At 52.6% G+C, this 19,309-nt stretch overlaps 1 protein-coding gene across 1 annotated transcript in view; it reads left to right on the top strand.

The window, feature by feature from the left end:
- Positions 1–19,309, top strand: part of LOC111158445 (potassium voltage-gated channel interacting protein 3) — an 80,958-nt gene that overhangs the window by 7,141 nt on the left and 54,508 nt on the right. Inside the window, exon 2 of the mRNA XM_022520465.1 lies at positions 4,076–4,241. Coding sequence (XP_022376173.1) covers positions 4,076–4,241 — 166 coding nt within the window. The remainder of the gene's footprint in view (positions 1–4,075; positions 4,242–19,309) is intronic.

The raw sequence follows: 19,309 nt of genomic DNA, 5'->3' as shown, positions 1-19,309 counted from the left end.
ACCCTCCGCAACGCCCATAACCCAGCCACCCTCTCCCTACCCATTCCCACCCCCCCACCAGCGAACCTCAGTTTGTTTCCTGAGATTAAGAGTCTCTTATGGTTTGTCTCCCTCCCGAACCCATCTTGATTCATTTTTTCCTTCCCTACCCCTCACAGTACCCCCTTCCTGCCTCTCAAATTCTTCATATCAGAGAGATCATACGATAATTGTTTTTCTCTGATTGACTTATTTCGCTCAGCATAATACCCTCCAGGTCCATCCACATCGTTGCAAATGGCAAGATTTCATTTCTTTTGATGGCTGCATAGTATTCTAGTGTATAGATATACCACATCTTCTTTATCCATTTCATATTTTAAATTTTAATAAATGTACTGAAAGAGGAATCTTTAAATCATTATTGTAAATGGAAAGAGGGGAGCCATTGATGAAGGGGATGGTTAACAGTATGGATGCCTTGCAAGCAGAAACCACCAGGACACACCTAAAGGTAGACTCTTCCTTGACCCTGAGTGCTAGAGAACACACAGAACAGGGGAACTGAGCAAGCTTGGTCAGAGGGTGTGAGGAAGAATCTCTTCCAGGACTCGGGCTTCAGCTGGCTGATTTGGAGGAGGTTCTGAGGAACCTTAGTAGGTCGTTGTGAACATCAAATAGGACAGCATCTCCACATGCCTCACCTGGTGCCTGGCCCATAACAGGTGGGTCTCTAGCTTGGTGTCCTCTCTGTCCCTCCCCTGCTCCTCACAGACTTGGACTTGGAAGTAAGCTAAGACTCACCCCACCCCACTCCCCCCACAACCCATCTGGCCAGACAGGAGCTCTGGGTTATCAGGGAACGACCCTGCCCACCCACAGCCCCTGCTCTTCAGGGAACCTGTGAGCCTCAGAGAAGGCTATACATCCCCAGTGCCAGCCAAGGGCCATTGCTGAGACATGGCCCAAAAGGGCCACTTGTGCCAGATGTGCCAAAGGGGACTGTCACCCAACCCTGGCCACCCCTTGAGGCCCACAGAGGATGGAGGGAGGGCTCCAGCTGCTGTGGAAATGATGCCAGGATAAAGCAGGAGTGGGAGGAGAGAAATTCTTAACTGAATTATGAAGAGCATCAGGGGACTTTCATCTACTCATCTGTGAATATTTCTTGAGGTTTATGAGTGTGCATGTATATCTAATAGCCTTTTTTGTTTGTGCGACAGTATTTTTATTTGAGACTTTACTGAGATCATTGTGGAATCACGTGTGGCTGTGAGAATTAATATAGAGAGACCGTGGAGGGAAGCTGCAGGTGGTAGTGGTTGGGGGGGGCAGCGGAGAGAAGGTTCGAGAACCCGCCTGGCGTGTGTGAGGAGCAGCAAGGTGAGCGCTGGGCGCAGGCCAACGGGGGGTAGGGGAGGGGTGGGTAGTGCTGCCTGTCCGGCATGGCTCCATGACTGGGACTTTGTAGGCAGGACAAAGGCACTGGGGTTTTACTTGGACTGTGGTGGAAGTCACGGGGTGCTTAGCCGGGAAGGGGGTGGCTTTCATTCGAGCTGGAGTTTCCTCACGGATGCAGCTCTCCTCAATTTTGTCCCCTTAAAAAAGGCATTTTGGGGTGAGGGGGCTGGTCACCTCTCAGGGCTCCCTCCCTCCCATGCCTGAGAGCTTCCAAATCAGGAGCAGGGTGCCCCGAGTGGGCCACTAACATTTTCTGACAGCCCAGGCAGACCCTCTCCTAGACAGACCAGTGTCAACCATTCCTGAGGATGACCTGCAGTCATTCGTCCCTCCTGACTCCCCTCCTGGCCGTTGTGTGGTCCTACCCTGTCTCAGCCACTATGGGTCCCTCCTCTCCTCCATAAGGACCCCTCACCCACCTCACAGGGGGGTCACTGTCCTAGGCCCTACCTGTGGGGCTCCTGGGGCTCCTGCCCCTCGTACCCCCAACTCCCTGTGTCAGGGAGAACACACACAGTGGGTCTCATCAGTCCAGGAGAATAGGAGGACATGGTTTGGGGCTGACTCTGACGTGGCTGGGGGCTCAGGAACCCCTCCCCAACTTCTGAGGCCTCTCCGAGGTCCTGGCCCCAGGAAGATTGAATAGTACAGCCTGTGACCAGCACCTCCTGAACCCTGGAACCAGGAGACCACAAGGACAGGGAGGCCCTGGCATGCCCCACCCCAGACTTCTCCTGGACTTAGTTTCCTCATCTTTAAAATGGGGGTGGTGTTGCCGACCCTGTGGGATTGTCTTGACAGTGAGACCTCCTTGAGGCCCAGGGTAAAAGGCACACACAGAGCTCTCCACCCTGCCTGTGGGTCTCGCCAGCCCTCCCTGGAGAACAGAACCCTGGCTTCCTGGCCGGGTCTCTCACGCTTTAGTCCAGTCTGCAAGACAGAATCCCCATGACTAGCCTTGGGCTCCACACGAGGACAGTCCCTGCCAGCCAGCACCAGCACCATCCTGGGATAGACAGGGACCCAACGGATGGCTTCTGAGGCCCACGGCAGTTTTTCCTTCTGACATTCTCCACTAACCCCAGCTGCAGGGCCTACAGCAAAGAATCATGAAGTGATGAAGCCCCAGTTGTCCATCAACCCCCTCCCCATCCCCCCCTCGCTTCCTGGACTGAAATAAAGACCTTACTCATTGAGGCCACTTCTGTCCTGAATAAGATCATTAATAGTGGAGAAGGTGCCTCTCTAATCGAACAGGGGCAGGACCTGTGTGTGCATGTGCGTGTGCAAGTACGTGTGTATCTGTGCATACGGGGGCCCTCCCTCAGCCTTCCTGGTACCCCGAGACCCCTGGGCACCCCTGCTCACCCCTTCTTTATGCCCTACCAGGATGGGGGGGTGCTCGCTCTTGCTGCAGCTCTGGGCACCGCTGACCTGCCTTGTTGCCAGGGTGAGCCTTGGAGGAGGGAAGGGATGTGGGGGTGGTGTTGGGCGTGTGTGTCGGGGAGGCAGCTCGGAGGGTGATGGCTATAGAGAGGGTGTGCCCAACTGGGAAGGCCCCAGAAATCAGGGTAAGGGGTATGGATGTCACCCTGTCTAGGTGGCCACTTCACCAAAAGCTGACCAGGCAGGCAACAGACTGTCCAACCCTAACCAGGAATGGGCCTCAGGGAGCCATGAGCCAACCCAGGACCTGGAAGCTTCTCCCGCCTCATTGGTGTCTGCAGGGTGCAGCAGTCCAGCTTCCCCTCACCCAAGCATTTGTACCAACTCCTCGGTTCAGGGGACCTTGTAGGGCTTTCCTTACTCCTCACGCCCATAAAAGCCTGTACCCAAGACATGAGAGAGCCTGAAAGTCCAGATGCTTCCTTCCTGGCTCCTCTGTAGCCAGGGAGGAGGCACAGGACCCAGGCAGGGACTTGGAGCTAGGGACTCCACTGAGAAGAACCCCCAGAGCAGCCTCCAGGTCCCAGGGACAGCAGGGCCATGAGGCCCATGGGGGTCCCAGGCCCAGTGCCCCAGGAGGGAAGCGGGAGCAGCAGGGGCTGGGGTGCTTGGCCACGGCAGGGGGTTCTTGTTGGCCTCTTCTCGGGGGTGACTGTGACTGAGGGCCGGCTGTCCCTTGGCTTGCTCTTTGCTCCGGCTTATCCTCCCAGCCTGGCTCTCTGTCCTTTCTGGGGAGGCTGTGGCTGGCCCGGGACCCCGGTGGCTGATTCCTTTCCTGTTGTCATCAGCCCTGGTCAGTCTCTGCTTCTCGCGCCTGAGAGCGGACCGATGCAGGGGCTCTGTTTGGGGTCCTGGGTCTGCAGCACTTGCCCAACTGCTTGTCTGTTCATTGGCTTTGGGGACGATGCAGTTAGCACACATGGAACCTCACGACCCTGGAAGGATATCCCCAACTCAACACCCTGGTGGCCATTGTCCTGGCCAACCAACCCGACCTCTCAGAACTGGTGCCCACGCAGGGGCGTGCTCCCTCCTGCAACTGGAGCTCAGGCCGTGTGTCCCGGGTAGAGGGACCCTGGGGACAAGACTCGGGGGCGGGTAAAGGGTGACCCTGCCCTGGAGATTGGGGTCGGCTTGGAGGTCCTCTCTGAATGGGGGCTCAGGGCTGCTCTGCCTGTCCCTGCTGCAGGAAGTGATGAAGGTGTCAGATGGCAGCCTCCTGGGAGACCCCGGGCGCACACCGCTGAGCAAGAAGGAGGGCGTCAAGTGGCAGCGGCCACGGCTCACCCGCCAGGCCCTGATGCGGTGCTGCCTGGTCAAGTGGATCCTGTCCAGTACCGCCCCCCAGGGCTCAGGTAGGGGCGGCGGGGGGCTGGGCAGAGGGCGGGGGTGGGCATGGGGCATCTGATCTGAGCTCTCCTCTCTCTGAGGGCTTCAGAGACCAACTGGGGACCCCAGCCCAGGCCGAACCACCTCTGCTCCATTGGCAGAGTATGTTTTCATTCATTCATGTAAGCAAGGCCACTGCGCTCAAGGCAGGACCCGCAGAGGGTGGGGACAGAGGATTGGAACCACGCTGAGGTGTCCCACCTCGGTTGCTGGATAGAGCGAGGGGTTCAAGTCCGACAGGCCCGGCTGGCTCTGTCTACTATCTGAGGGTCACCTGGGGTAGTTCACGTGTCCTTCCTAAGTCCTCTGTGAAAAGGACGGGTAGCAGTGCATGCCAAGGCCCAGAGAGGAGACAGCCCCGGCCCTCGCCCCGCCTCAGTTCTACCTAGTGCACCCCAGGGCCTGTGCTGGCTGCTCACCTCGGGCAGCACCAGGGATGGCTGGGGGTGTCGTTCCTGAGGGGTCTTAGGAGATAGCTGCTCTGCACTTGTTCTCGGTGATATTTGATGTCTGCCATGTGTGACAGAGCAAGGGACACACAGGTCGCCTCCTGCAGCCCCTGAACTCTCACATGCACATGCCACACAGTCATACCTGTGCACACCTACCAATACACCTGTGCCTCCACCACACACGAATGTGCACACCCACCCACCACGCCCATGTGGGTGCACACCCAGGCACACCCACTGCTCACACCCTCATGCACACATACCCATGTGTGTGTGATCACATACACGAGGTGCACAGGAGAGCCTGCCTCTTTGCCTTGAAGGAAAAGGGCAGACCTGGGCCCTGACACTCAGGGCCCAGGTCTGTTGTTGTCTAAGACACTCTCTGCACGATTTCCATGGAGCCTTGGTCCCTCTGGCAGGAGAACGGGCATAAATCATGGCCCTGGTCTCCCAGGCCTGATGCAGGGGAGAGGAGAGGGGATGGCCCTAGGGGCCCTGCATCAGCAAAGCAGCCGGTGGCCACCTGTGTTGAGTGGTTGAGTGGTCAAACCCCCTCTGGAGTGCTCCCAGCGCCATTCCAGCCCCTCCCCTCTGCCACCCCCCAGAACCCCTGTCTGTCTGTGCTGTTGGCTGACATTTGCTCCTGACCCTTCCCTTCCGTGCTGAGGCCTCTCGTGGAAACACTGCTGCGCGGGAATGCATGTGCGGGGTCCGTACACGCTCCTCAGGGTGAGGATGGGGGAATGGATTTTGCATGTGGCGGAAATGTGAAGGCACTAAAAGTTCATGCAACTAGCTTTCCTTGGAGGCTGGCCTCTGGACAGTGCTGTTTGTTCCGCAGCGGGGTAAACGCAACGCCATTTGCTGTCCGGATAGAAACCAAGAGCCGGGGTGAGCCCCAGCGGTGTGTGTGATGGGGTCCGGTCTGCTGCTGCCTGTGCTGCTTGGGGCTCCAATACCCCACTGGTCTTGGCCCCCAGGCTTTTATTTATTTATTTATTTCTGAAAGCTGGCTCCTCACCTAGCATGGGGCTTGAACTCATGACCCCAAGATCAAGAATCACACGTGACCGAGACAGCCAGGCACTACCTCTGATCTTTTCTGGGCAGCAGCCCAAGAGCATCACCTCAGTGTCCCTCTCTGTCTCACCCTCCCTGATCCTCTCTGCCCAGCACCCCCAACCCCAGGCTTCTCTCCCGCTGGTGTGTCCCGGGTGTGGGTGGGCATCGAGGAAAGCAAGCTGGGGGCCAAGATTGTTGTGTTCAGGGTCATAAGGAGGGGGCCCTGAGGGGCCCATATATCCCACCTTGAGCTCAGGGGGTGTTACTGGAGGTCAGGAACCGAGGCTGAGCTGTCAGGATGTGTTTGCTGGAGACTTGTCATAGCCCAGAGCCGTGGGCGCAGGAGTGGGGGTGGATGGAACAGGGCCCGGGACACCTTCCACGGCTCAGGCCCAGCCCAGTGCATTGCCCCGCATAGACACGTCCCCCAGATGCCATGCCAGGCCCTGAGAGGCTGTGTGGCGTGTGGAAAAACAAGATCCTATTTCATTGTATAGGGTACACCCTGCAGATTACTCTGTTTTATTAGAGTCAACAGAAGCTCAGGGAGGTCACATGACACAGCAGGTCACAGGGTATTAGGGGCAGAGTATGGGTTCTGACTGGGAGCTTTTCCATGGGTTCCGGGCGGGGCGCCTACCCTGATGTGTGTCTTCCATGTCTTTTCTCTCGGGGAACCTCCGGGATCTCTGGAGGCAGCAGCCACTCTCACAGACTAAGGAACTGAGATCCGAGCGCACCCCTGGCCTCCATAGGGCCCAGCTCCCAGACCCTGCCTCCTTAGTCCAAAGACGTACTCTGTGTGCCCCTCTGGGTTGGAACGGCTGGTGTGGTCACACTGAGGGCTTGGCGTGCACAGGAAATGCTAGTGTGCCCAGATGAGGCGCTTCTCCTTCAGGAAACTTCCTGGGCTCTGGGTGCAGAGAACAATCAGTGCCTTCAGTGTCTCTCAGTCCCCGAGCTCAGCGAGGCCCCGCTGCCGTGTCTGGAGTGCCGGTGCCTGTGGAAGGCAGGAACAAGGCCGAGACACTACACCCTTGTTGTCAGGGGTTTTTCCATTCAGATGAAGCAGTTCAGAGAGACAGATTTCTGGGACGGCTTGGGGGAAGAAGCCAAGGCCGAGGAAAGCACATGGATGTCCCTGAGGCTGAGGCGGCCTTGTCATCAGGAGCCGGGATTCAAGGGTGCGATGGCTGGACCAGCTGTTGCTGTGCCTGGGGGTCCCTCCCGGGCTGTGAAGGCCCCCACATGGAACTGGGAGCTGGCCTGCTGCAGTGGCCTCTGAGATGGGCCAGAGCAGGGAGTACAGGGGAGCCCAGGGCAAACGCTCTAACCCCAGCACCCCACCCAGGAGGAGCGCCCAGCCTTGGCGGGAGACTGTCCCTCACTAGTCCTGGGGGGCCTGTCCTCAGTGACCCAGAGGCTGGGACGCTGACCTGCTCTGCATGTCTCCCCAGCTTCCAAAAGTCCTTCCTGTCAGGATACCGGAACATCTCTCCAAGAGCCTGGCTAAGCTACCAACAGGGTAGACTGCTTCTCAAGTCTGGCTCCCCAGGAAGACAGAGAGACTGGGTTTCTTCAACTATAAAACTGTCATCAGGGGCACCTGGGTGGCTCAGTCGTTAAACATCTGCCATGATCCCAGGGTCCTAGGATCAAACCCCCGCATCAGGCTCCCTGCTCTGCGGGAAGCCTGCTTCTCCCTCTCCCACTTCCCTAGCTTGTGTTCCCTCTCTCGCTGTGTCTCTCTCTGTCAGATAAATAAAATCTTAAAAAAGAAGAGAAAGAAAAAAAGAAAGTCACCGTGTCCCTTGGGTTTTGGGTCTGTCACTCTGCTACATCTGAATAGTCTCGTGGCCTGTGCTGGGGCCTAGTCCGCAGTAGGCTCTTCCACTGTCCCACAAGGCCAGCTGCTTCCGGGCATGGGCAGCAGGGTAAGGTCAGCAGGCCTTGTCAACGCTGGCCCTTGGCCACACTTCTTGGTTGTCAGAGGAGTTGCTCAGGCAGCAGCAATGGTGTGTGGGACCCTGTGGTGGGAGCTGGTGTTGGCAGGAGCAGGGAGGAAGTCCATACGCAGATTGAGGGTCAGTTCTGGGGAAGATAAGTGGTGGTCCCTGCCGGGATGAGGGGTGCAATGGAGCTGACCTGACAACTGGTGGCTGGCTTGTCACCCTGTCAGCAAGCTGTGTACTTAACATCAGTCTGGGGACAAGAAGTTCCCATAGGAACCCATAGGCCATCTTAGACCACGTGGCACTCTGCTGGGGAACAGTGCCAGGCAGCAAGGAGTACAGCTTGCCCGGCCATCTTGTCTACCTGACCCCTGGGCTCTTTCTCAGCCCTGCTGCCCTCTGGACAACAGTCACCCCTCCTCCTCTCTCTTCTCCTCCCCCTCCCTGACCCTTGAACAGATGGTTCACAACCATCTACGAGTGAGTGGAGATCCGTACCCCAGGCCATCTGTTCTTCCAGGAAGTATGGGCGAGCAGATGTATCGGTCACTCTGTCCCCCAGGAAGGCTCCCCTTCTCCATCGTCCTTCTCTGCTGAAGGGGCCACCGTGTCAATCTAGAGTCCGTGATGGCATTTCTTGCTGCTCTGTCTATAAATGACATGGGAATGCTCTTCCTCTTCAGATGGCCCTAGAGACTCCCCATGGGGTCGCAGGTACGGGTTGAGGGGGAGCTGGTGCAGCAGTTGCCGTGGGCACATGAGTCTCTTGCTACGTTCTTACCTGAGCCTTCCAGACCCTCTGTGCCTGCACTTGGACATCGCCTGTGCACATGCTGATAGAATGATAGATGCTGCACACACACATCTAGGCCTTTAGAGCCGAGGGAGAGGTTGATACTCAGTGCCTGATGGGCAGCAGAGGTTGGCTCCATGAGAGCTCAGTAGCGAGCCACTAGCTCCATGTCAAAAGAAAAGATCTTTGCCAAAGACAGATGGCTTTACTCCAAACCCGGGGAGACCATGGAATGTTCCTCCTGGGGACGGCCATTGGCCTGTAGACATGCTGCCTTGCCTGGAACGCAATGGGTGCTCGTGAATGTGCGGGGTCACAAGGCCCAAGGGGCAGAACTGCTAGTCTGTGGCCTGACGTGCTGCCTAGCCCTTGCTTGCTCTCAGGAAAGCAAACGGTTTCGAGCAGCACGCTTTGCGGCGGTGTACAGGAAGGCCCAGCCAAAGCTTACTTCCTTTTACCAGCTGGGAGTGCAAGGTGCAACAGTTCGTCTTTCACTTTGGAGGGAATATTTTGACTTGGGTGTACTTGTGTATAACAGAAACCCCAAATAACAGCGGCTTAATTTAGACAAAGATATGAGAAATCTGGGCTAAGCAGTGGTGGCACCAGGTTAGCAGCTTGGAGATGTCAGAATCAATGTCTCTGGGGTTTTGGGTTTTTTTGAGGTGGGGGGGTTGCCCTTTTCCTCACAGCCCCAAAGTAGTTGCTTTGGTTCCAGCCATCACGGCTTCATTCTAGGCAAAGGGAAGGAGGAAAGGGTAGTGCCTTGATCAGGAAAGCAACACTCTCATGGAAATCTCTGGAAGATTTCTTCCTGTATTTCACTGGCCAGAACTGAGCCACCTTGACGGCAAGGAAGGTGGGGGACTGTTGGTTTTTTTGTTTTTGTTTTTGTTTTTTTTAAAGATTTTTTTTGTTTATTTGACAGATCACAAATAGGCAGAGAGGGAGGCAGAGAGAGAGAGGAGGAAGCAGGCTCCCTGCTGAGCGGAGAGCCCAATGCGGGGTTCGATCCCAGGACCCTGAGATAATGACCTGAGCCGAAGCCTAAGCCACCCAGATGCCCCAGAATGTTGGTTTTTAAAAGCTGGTTACATTTCTGCCTCCAAGAGAATCTGAATTCCGTAGGTGAAAAGGCAGAGGAAAATGAATACTGATGTGGCATTCTAGGCCACACGGACTTTATGAGGTTGTTTTGATGACAGAATGTGCTGGTGGCCAGAAGGACCTTAGCCAACTGCCTGGCCCATGCTAGGTGCCCAGTAAGTGTAGGGGGTAGAGGGGATGGCCAGAAGTTTCTGCTCCAGTCATCCACTCGTTTTCCTCTACCCTCCTCATCAGAGGGACCCCTTTTCCTCTCCCCATTCTCTGCTCTGTAGAGACACCAACAGTGCTGTGATTTGGTGTCAGTGAGCAGAGGCCAGAGGTCAAGAAGTAGCCAGAGGTCAGGACCCTACCCATCCCCCAGCTCTACGCAGGGCCCCTGGCTCCTAAGCATCCCAGGCAGAAGGCTGGGTGAGAGCAGGCTGCTCCTTTTCTGGCCACGGAGAAACCCTGGGTCATGGGTGAGGCCCACTGCAGTGAGATCACACTCTCACCCGAATATCACACCAGCAGCACCTCCTCTATTGGTGCTGGGAGCTCCGGAGCAATGCCCACCTCCCCCACCCCCTTCCCAGTCCAGGAAGCTGCAGCAGCCCTTCTGCCTCCAGGAAGAGTGAGCTCCAGGGTCCTGGGGAGCCAGAGCAGGCACAAGGTGAAGGGGCTGGCCTGAGGGTAGGAGTAAGGGCTGCTTGAGGACGTCCACCCTGGCAAGGGGCTGGCCATCTCCTGGATGCTCTGGGCTGAGGGCTGGGTGGCAGGTGGTCCTGGGGAAGGCTGAGAGAACAGGAGGCAGAGACGGAGGACAGAGGAAGGAAGAGGGAAGTGCAGGCCAGAGAGGCCGAGACCCTGAGGATCAGGGTTAAGATCAAGAGGAGAGACAGGCCAGAGAGGGGAGAGAGAATTCCAGAAGGAAGGCTCTGAGTGTCAGGTTGGGGAGAGGCAGGCAGAGGAAGGACGGAGCAGGCTGGGGGTGGCCTGCACTGTGGCTGGTCAGGCCGAGCTGAGGGCTGGAGCGAGGGCCCCCAGGATGGGGCCTGGCCCAGGGGTGGCAGGGCGTGGGGAGACCCCAGGCCCAGCCCGGGGGGCTGCTCTGAGGCTTCAGGAATGCCACCACGGCTGCAAGAAGCACCTGGGAGACATCATCAGCTTCTTCTTCCGCTTCATCTCTGGGAACCTGGCTCGAGGTGAGGGCTGCTTTGACAGGACCGGTCAAGGGAGCAGAAGAAGCAGGTTTGGGACTCAGGACTGCTGAGCCTGCCTTGTAGGGGGTTGGGGGAATTAGAGGGGGTGGGGACCCCAAGAGCAGAACTGGAAGGAACCCCCCTGGCTCTGGGCCCTGGCCTTCGACCTCAGGCAATGAGTGCCAAGCCAGGCTCCTATACTCTTGGGAGTATGGGAGGGAGCAGATGTGGGAGGGGGTTTCCTTCTCCCAGAGCGCAGACTCGGGCTCAACCGGGGCCAGCAGGGAGCAGGAGGCTCCAGGGCCAGCCCACCTGTCTTGCCCACACTGACTCCAGTGCCCCAGCCTCTCCCCTTCCCAGAGTCCCTTTCTTGTTCCCCCAAATAGAGGTGTGACTTCTGTAGTGAGGATGAAAGAAATTGCTTGATCAGTAACAGCCGTCTTTTAAAATCTATACAACCAACCAACCTGGAATTTCGGGCAGGGACACCATGGGGCCGTCAGGCTCAGGCCTGGGGAGGAGCCCCATGTGAGAGTGACAGCAGAACAGGCCAGGTCCCACTCCTGCTCTGTCTCCTTTGCCCCTCACCAGAATGCGTGTTCTGGGGCCAAGCAGGACCAAGACCCCGCATCAGCCGTGGGGACCAGGAGGCTGGCACAAGGAGAGGGCCTCCTGTGTGTGTCAGGAGCTCCAGACACTGAAAGGAGAGACCCTCAACAGCTTGGGGCTTCTGGTCCTTTTGTCTTTCCCTGTTATTAGAAGGATATGAGGGGAATTTGGCTGAAGTAATCACATGATTCTCTAAAGAGGTATCAAATGAAATCCCTGACACATAAACATGAATCAGTGTAGACATGTGATGTATTGGTTTTTTAGCCAAAGATAAAAAATGCTTCTGTTGCCCAAAGATGCTCATAGACCCTGAGGGACGATGTGCCCACACTGAGTGGGGCTGGGCTGAAAAGCCTGGCCTCTTGTCCCCTCCCTGGGGTGTGGGGGCCTTGTCTCCTGCTCTGATTCCTTGCTCTGACCCGAGAGCCGGGCACAAAGCCTGGTACGCCAAATCCTTGTCAAATTAATGAATAATATTTAAAGAAGAATAAAAACACAAAACTGAGCATATAACCAATCCTATCAATCATCTCAAAATCGGTCAGATAATAATGATTTCAAATACTGAAAAGCAGTAATAGATCTCTAAATATAAGACAGGATTCTGATATAAAGAAGGTTTGCAGAGGGAGATCAGATGAAGGTCTGAGTCTAAAGCAGGGGTGGCAACCTCAGGGGCCTTTAAGGGAGGGGGACCCAGTGTGGCTGCCAGAAGTGGGGGCCCAGGGTCACAAGCCGGCTTTTCAAAGGCAGTGGAAGCTCTCTCTCTGCTCGTGATGCCCCTTACCCTTGCCTCCCAGCTGCTGACCTTCCCCATCTGAGACAGCCATTGTGGGGGCAGCGGGGGGGGGGGATGGAACTTTGCAGACCGTGGGCCACTCCTCAGGGAGGGGAGACACCTGGGGGTTAGGCTTAGTGGCAGAGGGATGAGCCTGGAGTTACCAAGCCTCCGGCATGTCCCCACATGCTGCTTCTACTAGTTGCTCCTGCTTGTTCCTGCTGGCTGGTGATCAGGAGTGCCTCTCCTGCCCCTGCTCGGCCTGGGCTCTTCCTCTGTCCCGGGGGATGGATATGTGTCATGGTCCCTACTCCACGGGGTGCGTAGAGAGTCAGCAAGACCCCTCGCTTACTGAGTTTCCCTGAATGGGAGTCTTTATCGTCCAGTAATCTCATGCACCCTTTTCAAGACTTTTTACATGCTTGATGGGCTTGCAGACTCATGGGAGCTTTTTCTCACTCCCTCTGTGTGTCTCTGTGCCTCCGTCTGTCTTGCAAGGAGGAAGGAGGCTGCAGGTCTGTGTCACCTAAGGGTGCAACCTGCCTCCCTCGGCTTCAGTTTCCTCATCTGACAAAAAACAAACAAAAAAACAACCAACCAAAAAAAAAAAAAAAAAAGGACAAAGAGTTGACCTTGCTGGCCTACTTGTGAGCTCCTTCCAGCTCTGGATGCCGGTTCTGGGCGTCACAGTAAGTGGGGGGTGCAGGGAGCAAGGAGCCGGAGAGCAGGCTGGTGTCTGCTCTCAGACCAAGAGACATGATGCTTGAACGCAATGGCTGGACATTCACATGTGGGACAAGCCGGGGGAGGGGCAATTCCTTGTCACCTCTGACTCTTCCCGTCTTCCCTGCGGGATTGCTCTTCCCTGTCCTTGGGGGAATTCTGTGCAGGTCCTGTGGGTGTCTTTCAAGGGTTCGTGCATCCTCACGGAATCCTGCCTGGCCCAGATCAGGGTTCTAGACCCTCATCCACTTCAGGAGCTCCCTCCTGCTGGCTTGTCTCAGGCCGGAGTGTGGGCAAGGTCCTAGGCATCTCTAATCCTTGTCCCTTGTTCACCTTGCTTCCCACCTGGTTCTGGTGGCCAGGCCAATGCCAGCTCCCTTCCTTTGCTCACGATGCCCCTTGACCCCATCTCCCAACTGTTGAGACTCCCCCTCTCCAGGCAGCACGAGGAGGAACAGTGAAGGTGGAGTCCCCCAGCTCTCTTCCACAGGGTCCAAGGGGCTCTGGGGAAATGCACCCTCTGCCTCTAGGACCATCACCCTGTGGGTGTCCAGTTTCCGCCCCTCGCCCTGGCTGTCTTGGCCACTGTAACCATGGCCTTCACCTGACCTCCTCCCGGGGTGGGTCAGACCCACCTGGCCCCGGACACAGGCCCAGACCCCAAAGGCTTCCTAGAAGGACCTCAGTTGGACAGAGGACTAGAGCCCTTTGGTGTAGGAGGAGGGAAGACAAGTGCACCAACCAACCTTTCCAAAGATGTTCCCTTTCTCTGCCTCACCAACCTTTTCCTTCTCTGCCCCCTGGCGGGGTGAGGAAGGATGAGTCACAAGACCGGTTTCCTAGGCCCTTTGTATGACCTCCAGAGCTGGTCTCTGCTGCTGGGCCAAAGCCACATTTAACACCTGGATGTGAGACATGGAGTCCACATCAAGATGGGGGAGAGCCTTGTCTTCTGAGCCCCTGGCCCCACCAGGAAGCAGGCACCCAGGCCCCTGGGGCTCCCAGGGACACCGCATGGGGCAGAGGTGGGAAAGGGCCAGGAGCCAGGGAAGAGGGCTGGAGATTGAGATTGAGGCTGCAAAGCCTGGAGGTTCCAGACAAAGCTGGGCACAGCTGGCTTGCATTGTCAAAGCATCATTCTCTGTGTGTTAAAAATATCGTTCTTCCACAAATAGACAGTGAGTGTGTGTCAAGGTTCTATTGAAGTACTTAATAAGGAAACCAGCAGAATGACAAAGCTGATTCAAAAGAGAAAGAAACACAGGGATTTTTAGAGCGGGTGGAAATAAAAGGGACACAGAGCTATGACCTCTCAGTTAGATTGAAACTAAGAAAGATCCAGGGCAGTCAGACAGCCACCTGCAGGGCTATCTTCTCTGCCAAAGAAAAGAGGAAATCATGGCCTCTTAACAGTTTTATAGGCTTGTGAAATGTCTGGGACCTCATCCCCTGTACATCCCACTTCTACTCCCCTGGAGAGTCCGAGGCTCTGGGTAGGCATTGGACAATGCCCTAGCAGGACTGAGAGGCTGGGCAATGCCCAGCTGGCTTTGTTCCCACACTTTTTGAACAGAAGACCATCTCTGGCGCTCCCAGCTGGTAAAAGGTAAACTGAGGCATGTTAAGAATTTCAAGTTTATTTAAGCACACATCAATTCAAACAGGGCAGCGCCCACCCAAAAGTGGTGAGGATCGTTCCGTAGACAGGAGCTAGGGGAAGGGTCTTATAAGGCAGGTGCCAAAGCAAAGCAAGGAAATATTTGATTGGCGGTGGCTGATGTGGTTGCCTTATTTGGGAAAGCCTGGTTGGCTGCTCGTGATGGGTTGTTCTTAAATTTCCTAGGGTTTGGGCTCGGTTGCATAGAGCTAAGGCATTAGAGCCATCACAGTCCAGTGGGCTCCTTGTTTCATCTCTTAAACAACCCCCACCCCCGTTCCGGTCGTCTTTCATATGTGAGGGATTAACTGGCCACTTGTTATTACGGCCACTCTCCGTCACCCTCAGGGTCAGTTCTGATCTTGTCGGGAATCACAGATTATGACGTCAGGCTACGGAAGGATCACTTTTGCTGTTCATCTCATCGTTCATCTTGTTTCTGCTCATCCGAGCATAGTGAGACCATCTGATGTACTTCTGATGGTTGTGAGCATCTATTTCAGACCCTGGAGAGAACACAGTGCACCAGGGAGATCACCGCGATGACTCTCAGGAGGATGATAATGACAAGAGATTGAAGTGTGCTCCTTCCCCAGGGCACCCACGAGCCCAACCAGTTGGTGTCCAGTAAATCAAAGAACGTGTCTGAAGAGGCATCATCCTATTTAGCTAAGTGGCTTGTTGGTTAATTTCTCATATGTGAATTTCTGCTGTACCAGTGGCCTTATCCAGGTACCGCAGGAGGTAAATGCTACGGCAGACTCCTCCTTGCTCAGACAACAAGTAATCCAGAGCAATTTTATTATCTAAAACCAATTTATCAGCTTAAAATAATGGCTGTGCCCAAGAGGCATTTTTTGGGGTGTCATATTTCGCTACCCTTTATACCCCGCCTTTGAAACCCCTCCAAGAAGTTTCACAATCTAGGATTTGAGCTGGTAGGTTGTGCCATCCCACTGAACACGTCCCTTAGTCCCGAGAATTAGTCAGCTCAGTAAAACAGCTGTGTCTTACTTCAGGTGGCGGTACCCGGGGGCTTCCCAAACCTAGGCCTAGATGGTGTAAGCAATCAGGTATTTAATAAAAGCATTTCCATGGAAACAAAAGGAAAGCCAAGGTTAATGGTTAAGGCAGACTATAAATGGGTTTCTGAGCCCAGAGGGAAGCCAGTCAAGAAGATGTCTCCATGTTGGCCTCCTAGAGGTGGGCCAACTTTTATAGTTTGGATGTCTCTAGTGGTGTCAGGGGTGTTACGGAGAACTTTCTGAGCGACAGGCACAAAGCTTACCCACCCATGAGCTGTTGTGCTGATTTCTCTAAAGTTTATTATCTAGTTGTCTGGCATTAGTTGGCAGGGCTTTGGGAAAAGGAAAGTGTTTGTTCTTAATGAGTCCAAGTCAGAGGAAGAAAATTAGAAACGTTAGTTTGGAAAGCCGTAGCCAGATATCAGGGAAAAACTGGAAGAAGTTAGGATCCAAGCCAGTTTACAGGTAGAAAACAAACCTCAAAGACAATGAATGGGACCGGAATCTAATAGCCCCAAGGGTTTGTGATAGTTTTCTACAGAAATTATAATTTTACAGAAACTAAATTTGCAGAAACAAAATTTCCTTCTCTACAATTACCCCAATTTCTAGCAAAGATAATAAGATTAATGTATTTGCAGAGTAAGTTGTCTCATTAAACTTGGCCTGATTATTTATATAAGAATGCCAAGAACAGTGATTTTAAGTATATCCTTAAATATAATATTCCAGTTAAAGTTTGGTCATATCTAAGGGGCTTTAGTGGATCTATAAAGTCATTCCTGGTTCATTAGATTTTTTTTTAAAGCCTCTTTAGTCTAAGAAGTCAAGCCAAAGACTCGCCCAGTTGTGCCCTATTACAAGGAGAAGAGATTCTTATTGAACTTACATTGTCATAAAACCTACATTGTCATAAAAAATAAGACTAGCCAATAAGAGTTTCTGGATTTTGGAGGGATCAGGCAGAGAGGAAGAAAAGATAATGTATTATTATTATTATTATATGTTGTTATATATAACATATAATAATATATATTCTAATTTTGTTTACAAAAAAATACTTAACCAAATTGCTGTGTTATAGATAACTTAAAAAAAAATAAAGGAAAAGAAGCATTTTTTAAATCCAGAAAACAAAAAGCTGAAGACCCAGCCATGCTTCAGAGTAATAAAACCTATAATTATCCTCACCAATCCATGCAGTCCCACGTCATTAATTATTTTTTTAGAGACTTATTTATTTATTTTAGAGAGAGAGAGCAGGGGGAGGGGCAGAGGGAAAGAATCTCAAGCAGATACCGTCCGCCCCCAAGCTGAGCACAGAGGCTGACTAGGGGCTCGATCCCATGATGGAGACCATGACCTGAGCCAAAACCAAGAGTCTGGGTGGATGCTTAATGACTGAGCCACCCGGGTGCCCCTCGTGTCATGAGTTCTTGACCCTCAGGTTTCCCATAGAGTTTTGTGGTATCGTCTTACAGTTATCAGAAACCTCTCCCTGTCTGAATTCTTTCCCTGAATCTCTTTGAAGAGGAAGGCTTTCTGCAAAAGCAGTAGAGGAAAACAATAACTGTGTATAAATATCAGAAGACGTAAAAGTGGCCACGGATTAAAATCCGATGAGAGTTCATTATCATGCAGTTAACAAAGGGTTTTTATTATGTTGGTGACATCCTTTTTTTTTTTTTAAGATTTTATTTATTTATTTGACAGAGAGAGAGAGATCACAAGTAGGCAGAGAGGCAGGCAGAGAGAGAGAGGGGAAGCAGGCTTCCTGCTGAGCAGAGAGCCCGATGTAGGGCTCCATCCCAGGACCCTGAGACCATGACCTGATCTGAAGGCAGAGGCTTAACCCTCTGAGCCACCCAGGCATCCCAACATCCATTTTAAGATAATTACCAGAATTATGATTGATAACATGATACCAGGACATATGAGATCTCTAGGAATTTCATAGAATTTCTGTAACACTTAACATCATTAACACGTATCCATACAAATATAACTTAGAGAAGGGTTAGCATCATTCTTATTTGACAATTCTTTCCATGTAATTTAATGTATCAAAGAAGCTTTAGTGAGCTTTATGGCTCTTTTATAAGGAGCGAGAACTAATCTGCTGAGATGTTCCAGAGCCCTCAGGAGAATTCCAAGGTAGTCTAAGACCAAAAAGACTTCACTTAGAATTTGATTATGGGAAGTTTATACAAAATATCAAAAGGTTTGAACAGTTGATTAAATATGATCTTGGTAATCTATCCAACCAAAGTGATAAAGACTTCTAAGGCAAACAAGGTTTTAAACAAAAAAAAACCACGCACACAAAACCTTAGCTTTTTTTTCTTTTTAATTGTGTTTTTAGTCACTATACAGTACATCATTAGTTTTTGATGCAGTGTTCCATGATTCATTGTTTGCGTATAACACCCAGTGCTCCATGCAGTCCGTGCCGTCCTTAATACCCAGCACCCGGCTCACCCATCCCCCACCCCCTTTCCTTCTAAAACCTTCCAGTTTGTTTCCCGGAGTCCATAGTCTCTCATGGTTCGTCTCCCACTCCGATTCCTTCCCCTTCATTTTTCCTTTCACCTAATGTCCTCCCTGCTATTCCTTATGTTCCACAAATAACTGAAACAATAAACCTTAGCTCTTTTAGTAGAAAAGACTCCCTTCTCCTAGTTAATCAAAAACCTGGTAAAAAAACATGAAGCACAAGAAATTGCTTTGGTAAAACACAATCTTTGCTTTCCAGGTGGATTATCCAAAGATGAAGGAAAACCTTTCTTAGTCTCTGATCAAGTACAGCCCAACCATCCAAGAATACTTTGTTCTTTTAACAAACGAAAGGGAATTACATTTTATTTTTGCCTAGGCATACTATTGATATTAGAGCTTATTTTTTAAAACCCTTCTTAGGGGCATCTGGGTGGCTCATTCTGTTAAGTGGCTGCCTTCGGCTCAGGTCCTGATCTCAGGGTCTCCCATATTGGGCTCCCTGCTCGCTGGGGAGCCTGCTTCTCCCTCTCTCTGCCACTCCCCCTGCTTGTGCTCTCTCTCTCTCTGTTAAATAAATAAATAAAATCTTTTTAAAAAATAATAAAACCCTTCTATAAAATCCCTTCAGTCTTAATCAGCTCGACCACATAAGGATTTTCCCTCTCTCTCTCCTCTCACTTTCCAGATTCCATTTAGTTTTTGCCCTTTATTCTCCTCGTTCTCATTCTGAAACAACTAGTACTGTCCCGTAGGGCAAAATAACTCCATTTCCCCTTAACAAAAATGCATTTCCTTATTTTATGTCTTTTCTTACCGAAAATACCTCCTACTCTCCTTGTGCGCAGAGTTGTCTCTCTCACTATTTCTAGTGGTTTTGATTACATATATCAGTTAGATTTTTTAACCCTTGGAAACCCTAATTTCTACTGACACTAAGGAGTGCACAGTTGTGGACTGTTACACCAGCGTTCTATAGATTGGCAAACTTATTAATATGTTTCATAATTTCTAAGAGCATACTCTTCCTCATAGGAAATTTTTCCACATGGCACAAAACAGAAGTCTCTTTAGTTGGTCTGTATTAAGAAGCCAAAGTCAGGGGTGCCTGAGTGGCTCAGTCAGTTAAGCAGCTGCCTTTGGCTCAGGTCTTGATCCCAGGGTCCTGGGATCGAGCCCCTCATCAGGCTCCCAGCTCA

Source organism: Enhydra lutris, unplaced genomic scaffold, assembly GCF_002288905.1.
Source record: "Enhydra lutris kenyoni isolate GAN:26980312 unplaced genomic scaffold, ASM228890v2 scaffoldscaffold59, whole genome shotgun sequence".
NCBI lineage: Eukaryota > Metazoa > Chordata > Mammalia > Carnivora > Mustelidae > Enhydra > Enhydra lutris.
Note: the sequence above shows the minus strand (reverse complement) of the source record. Positions and strands in the feature narration are given on the sequence as shown.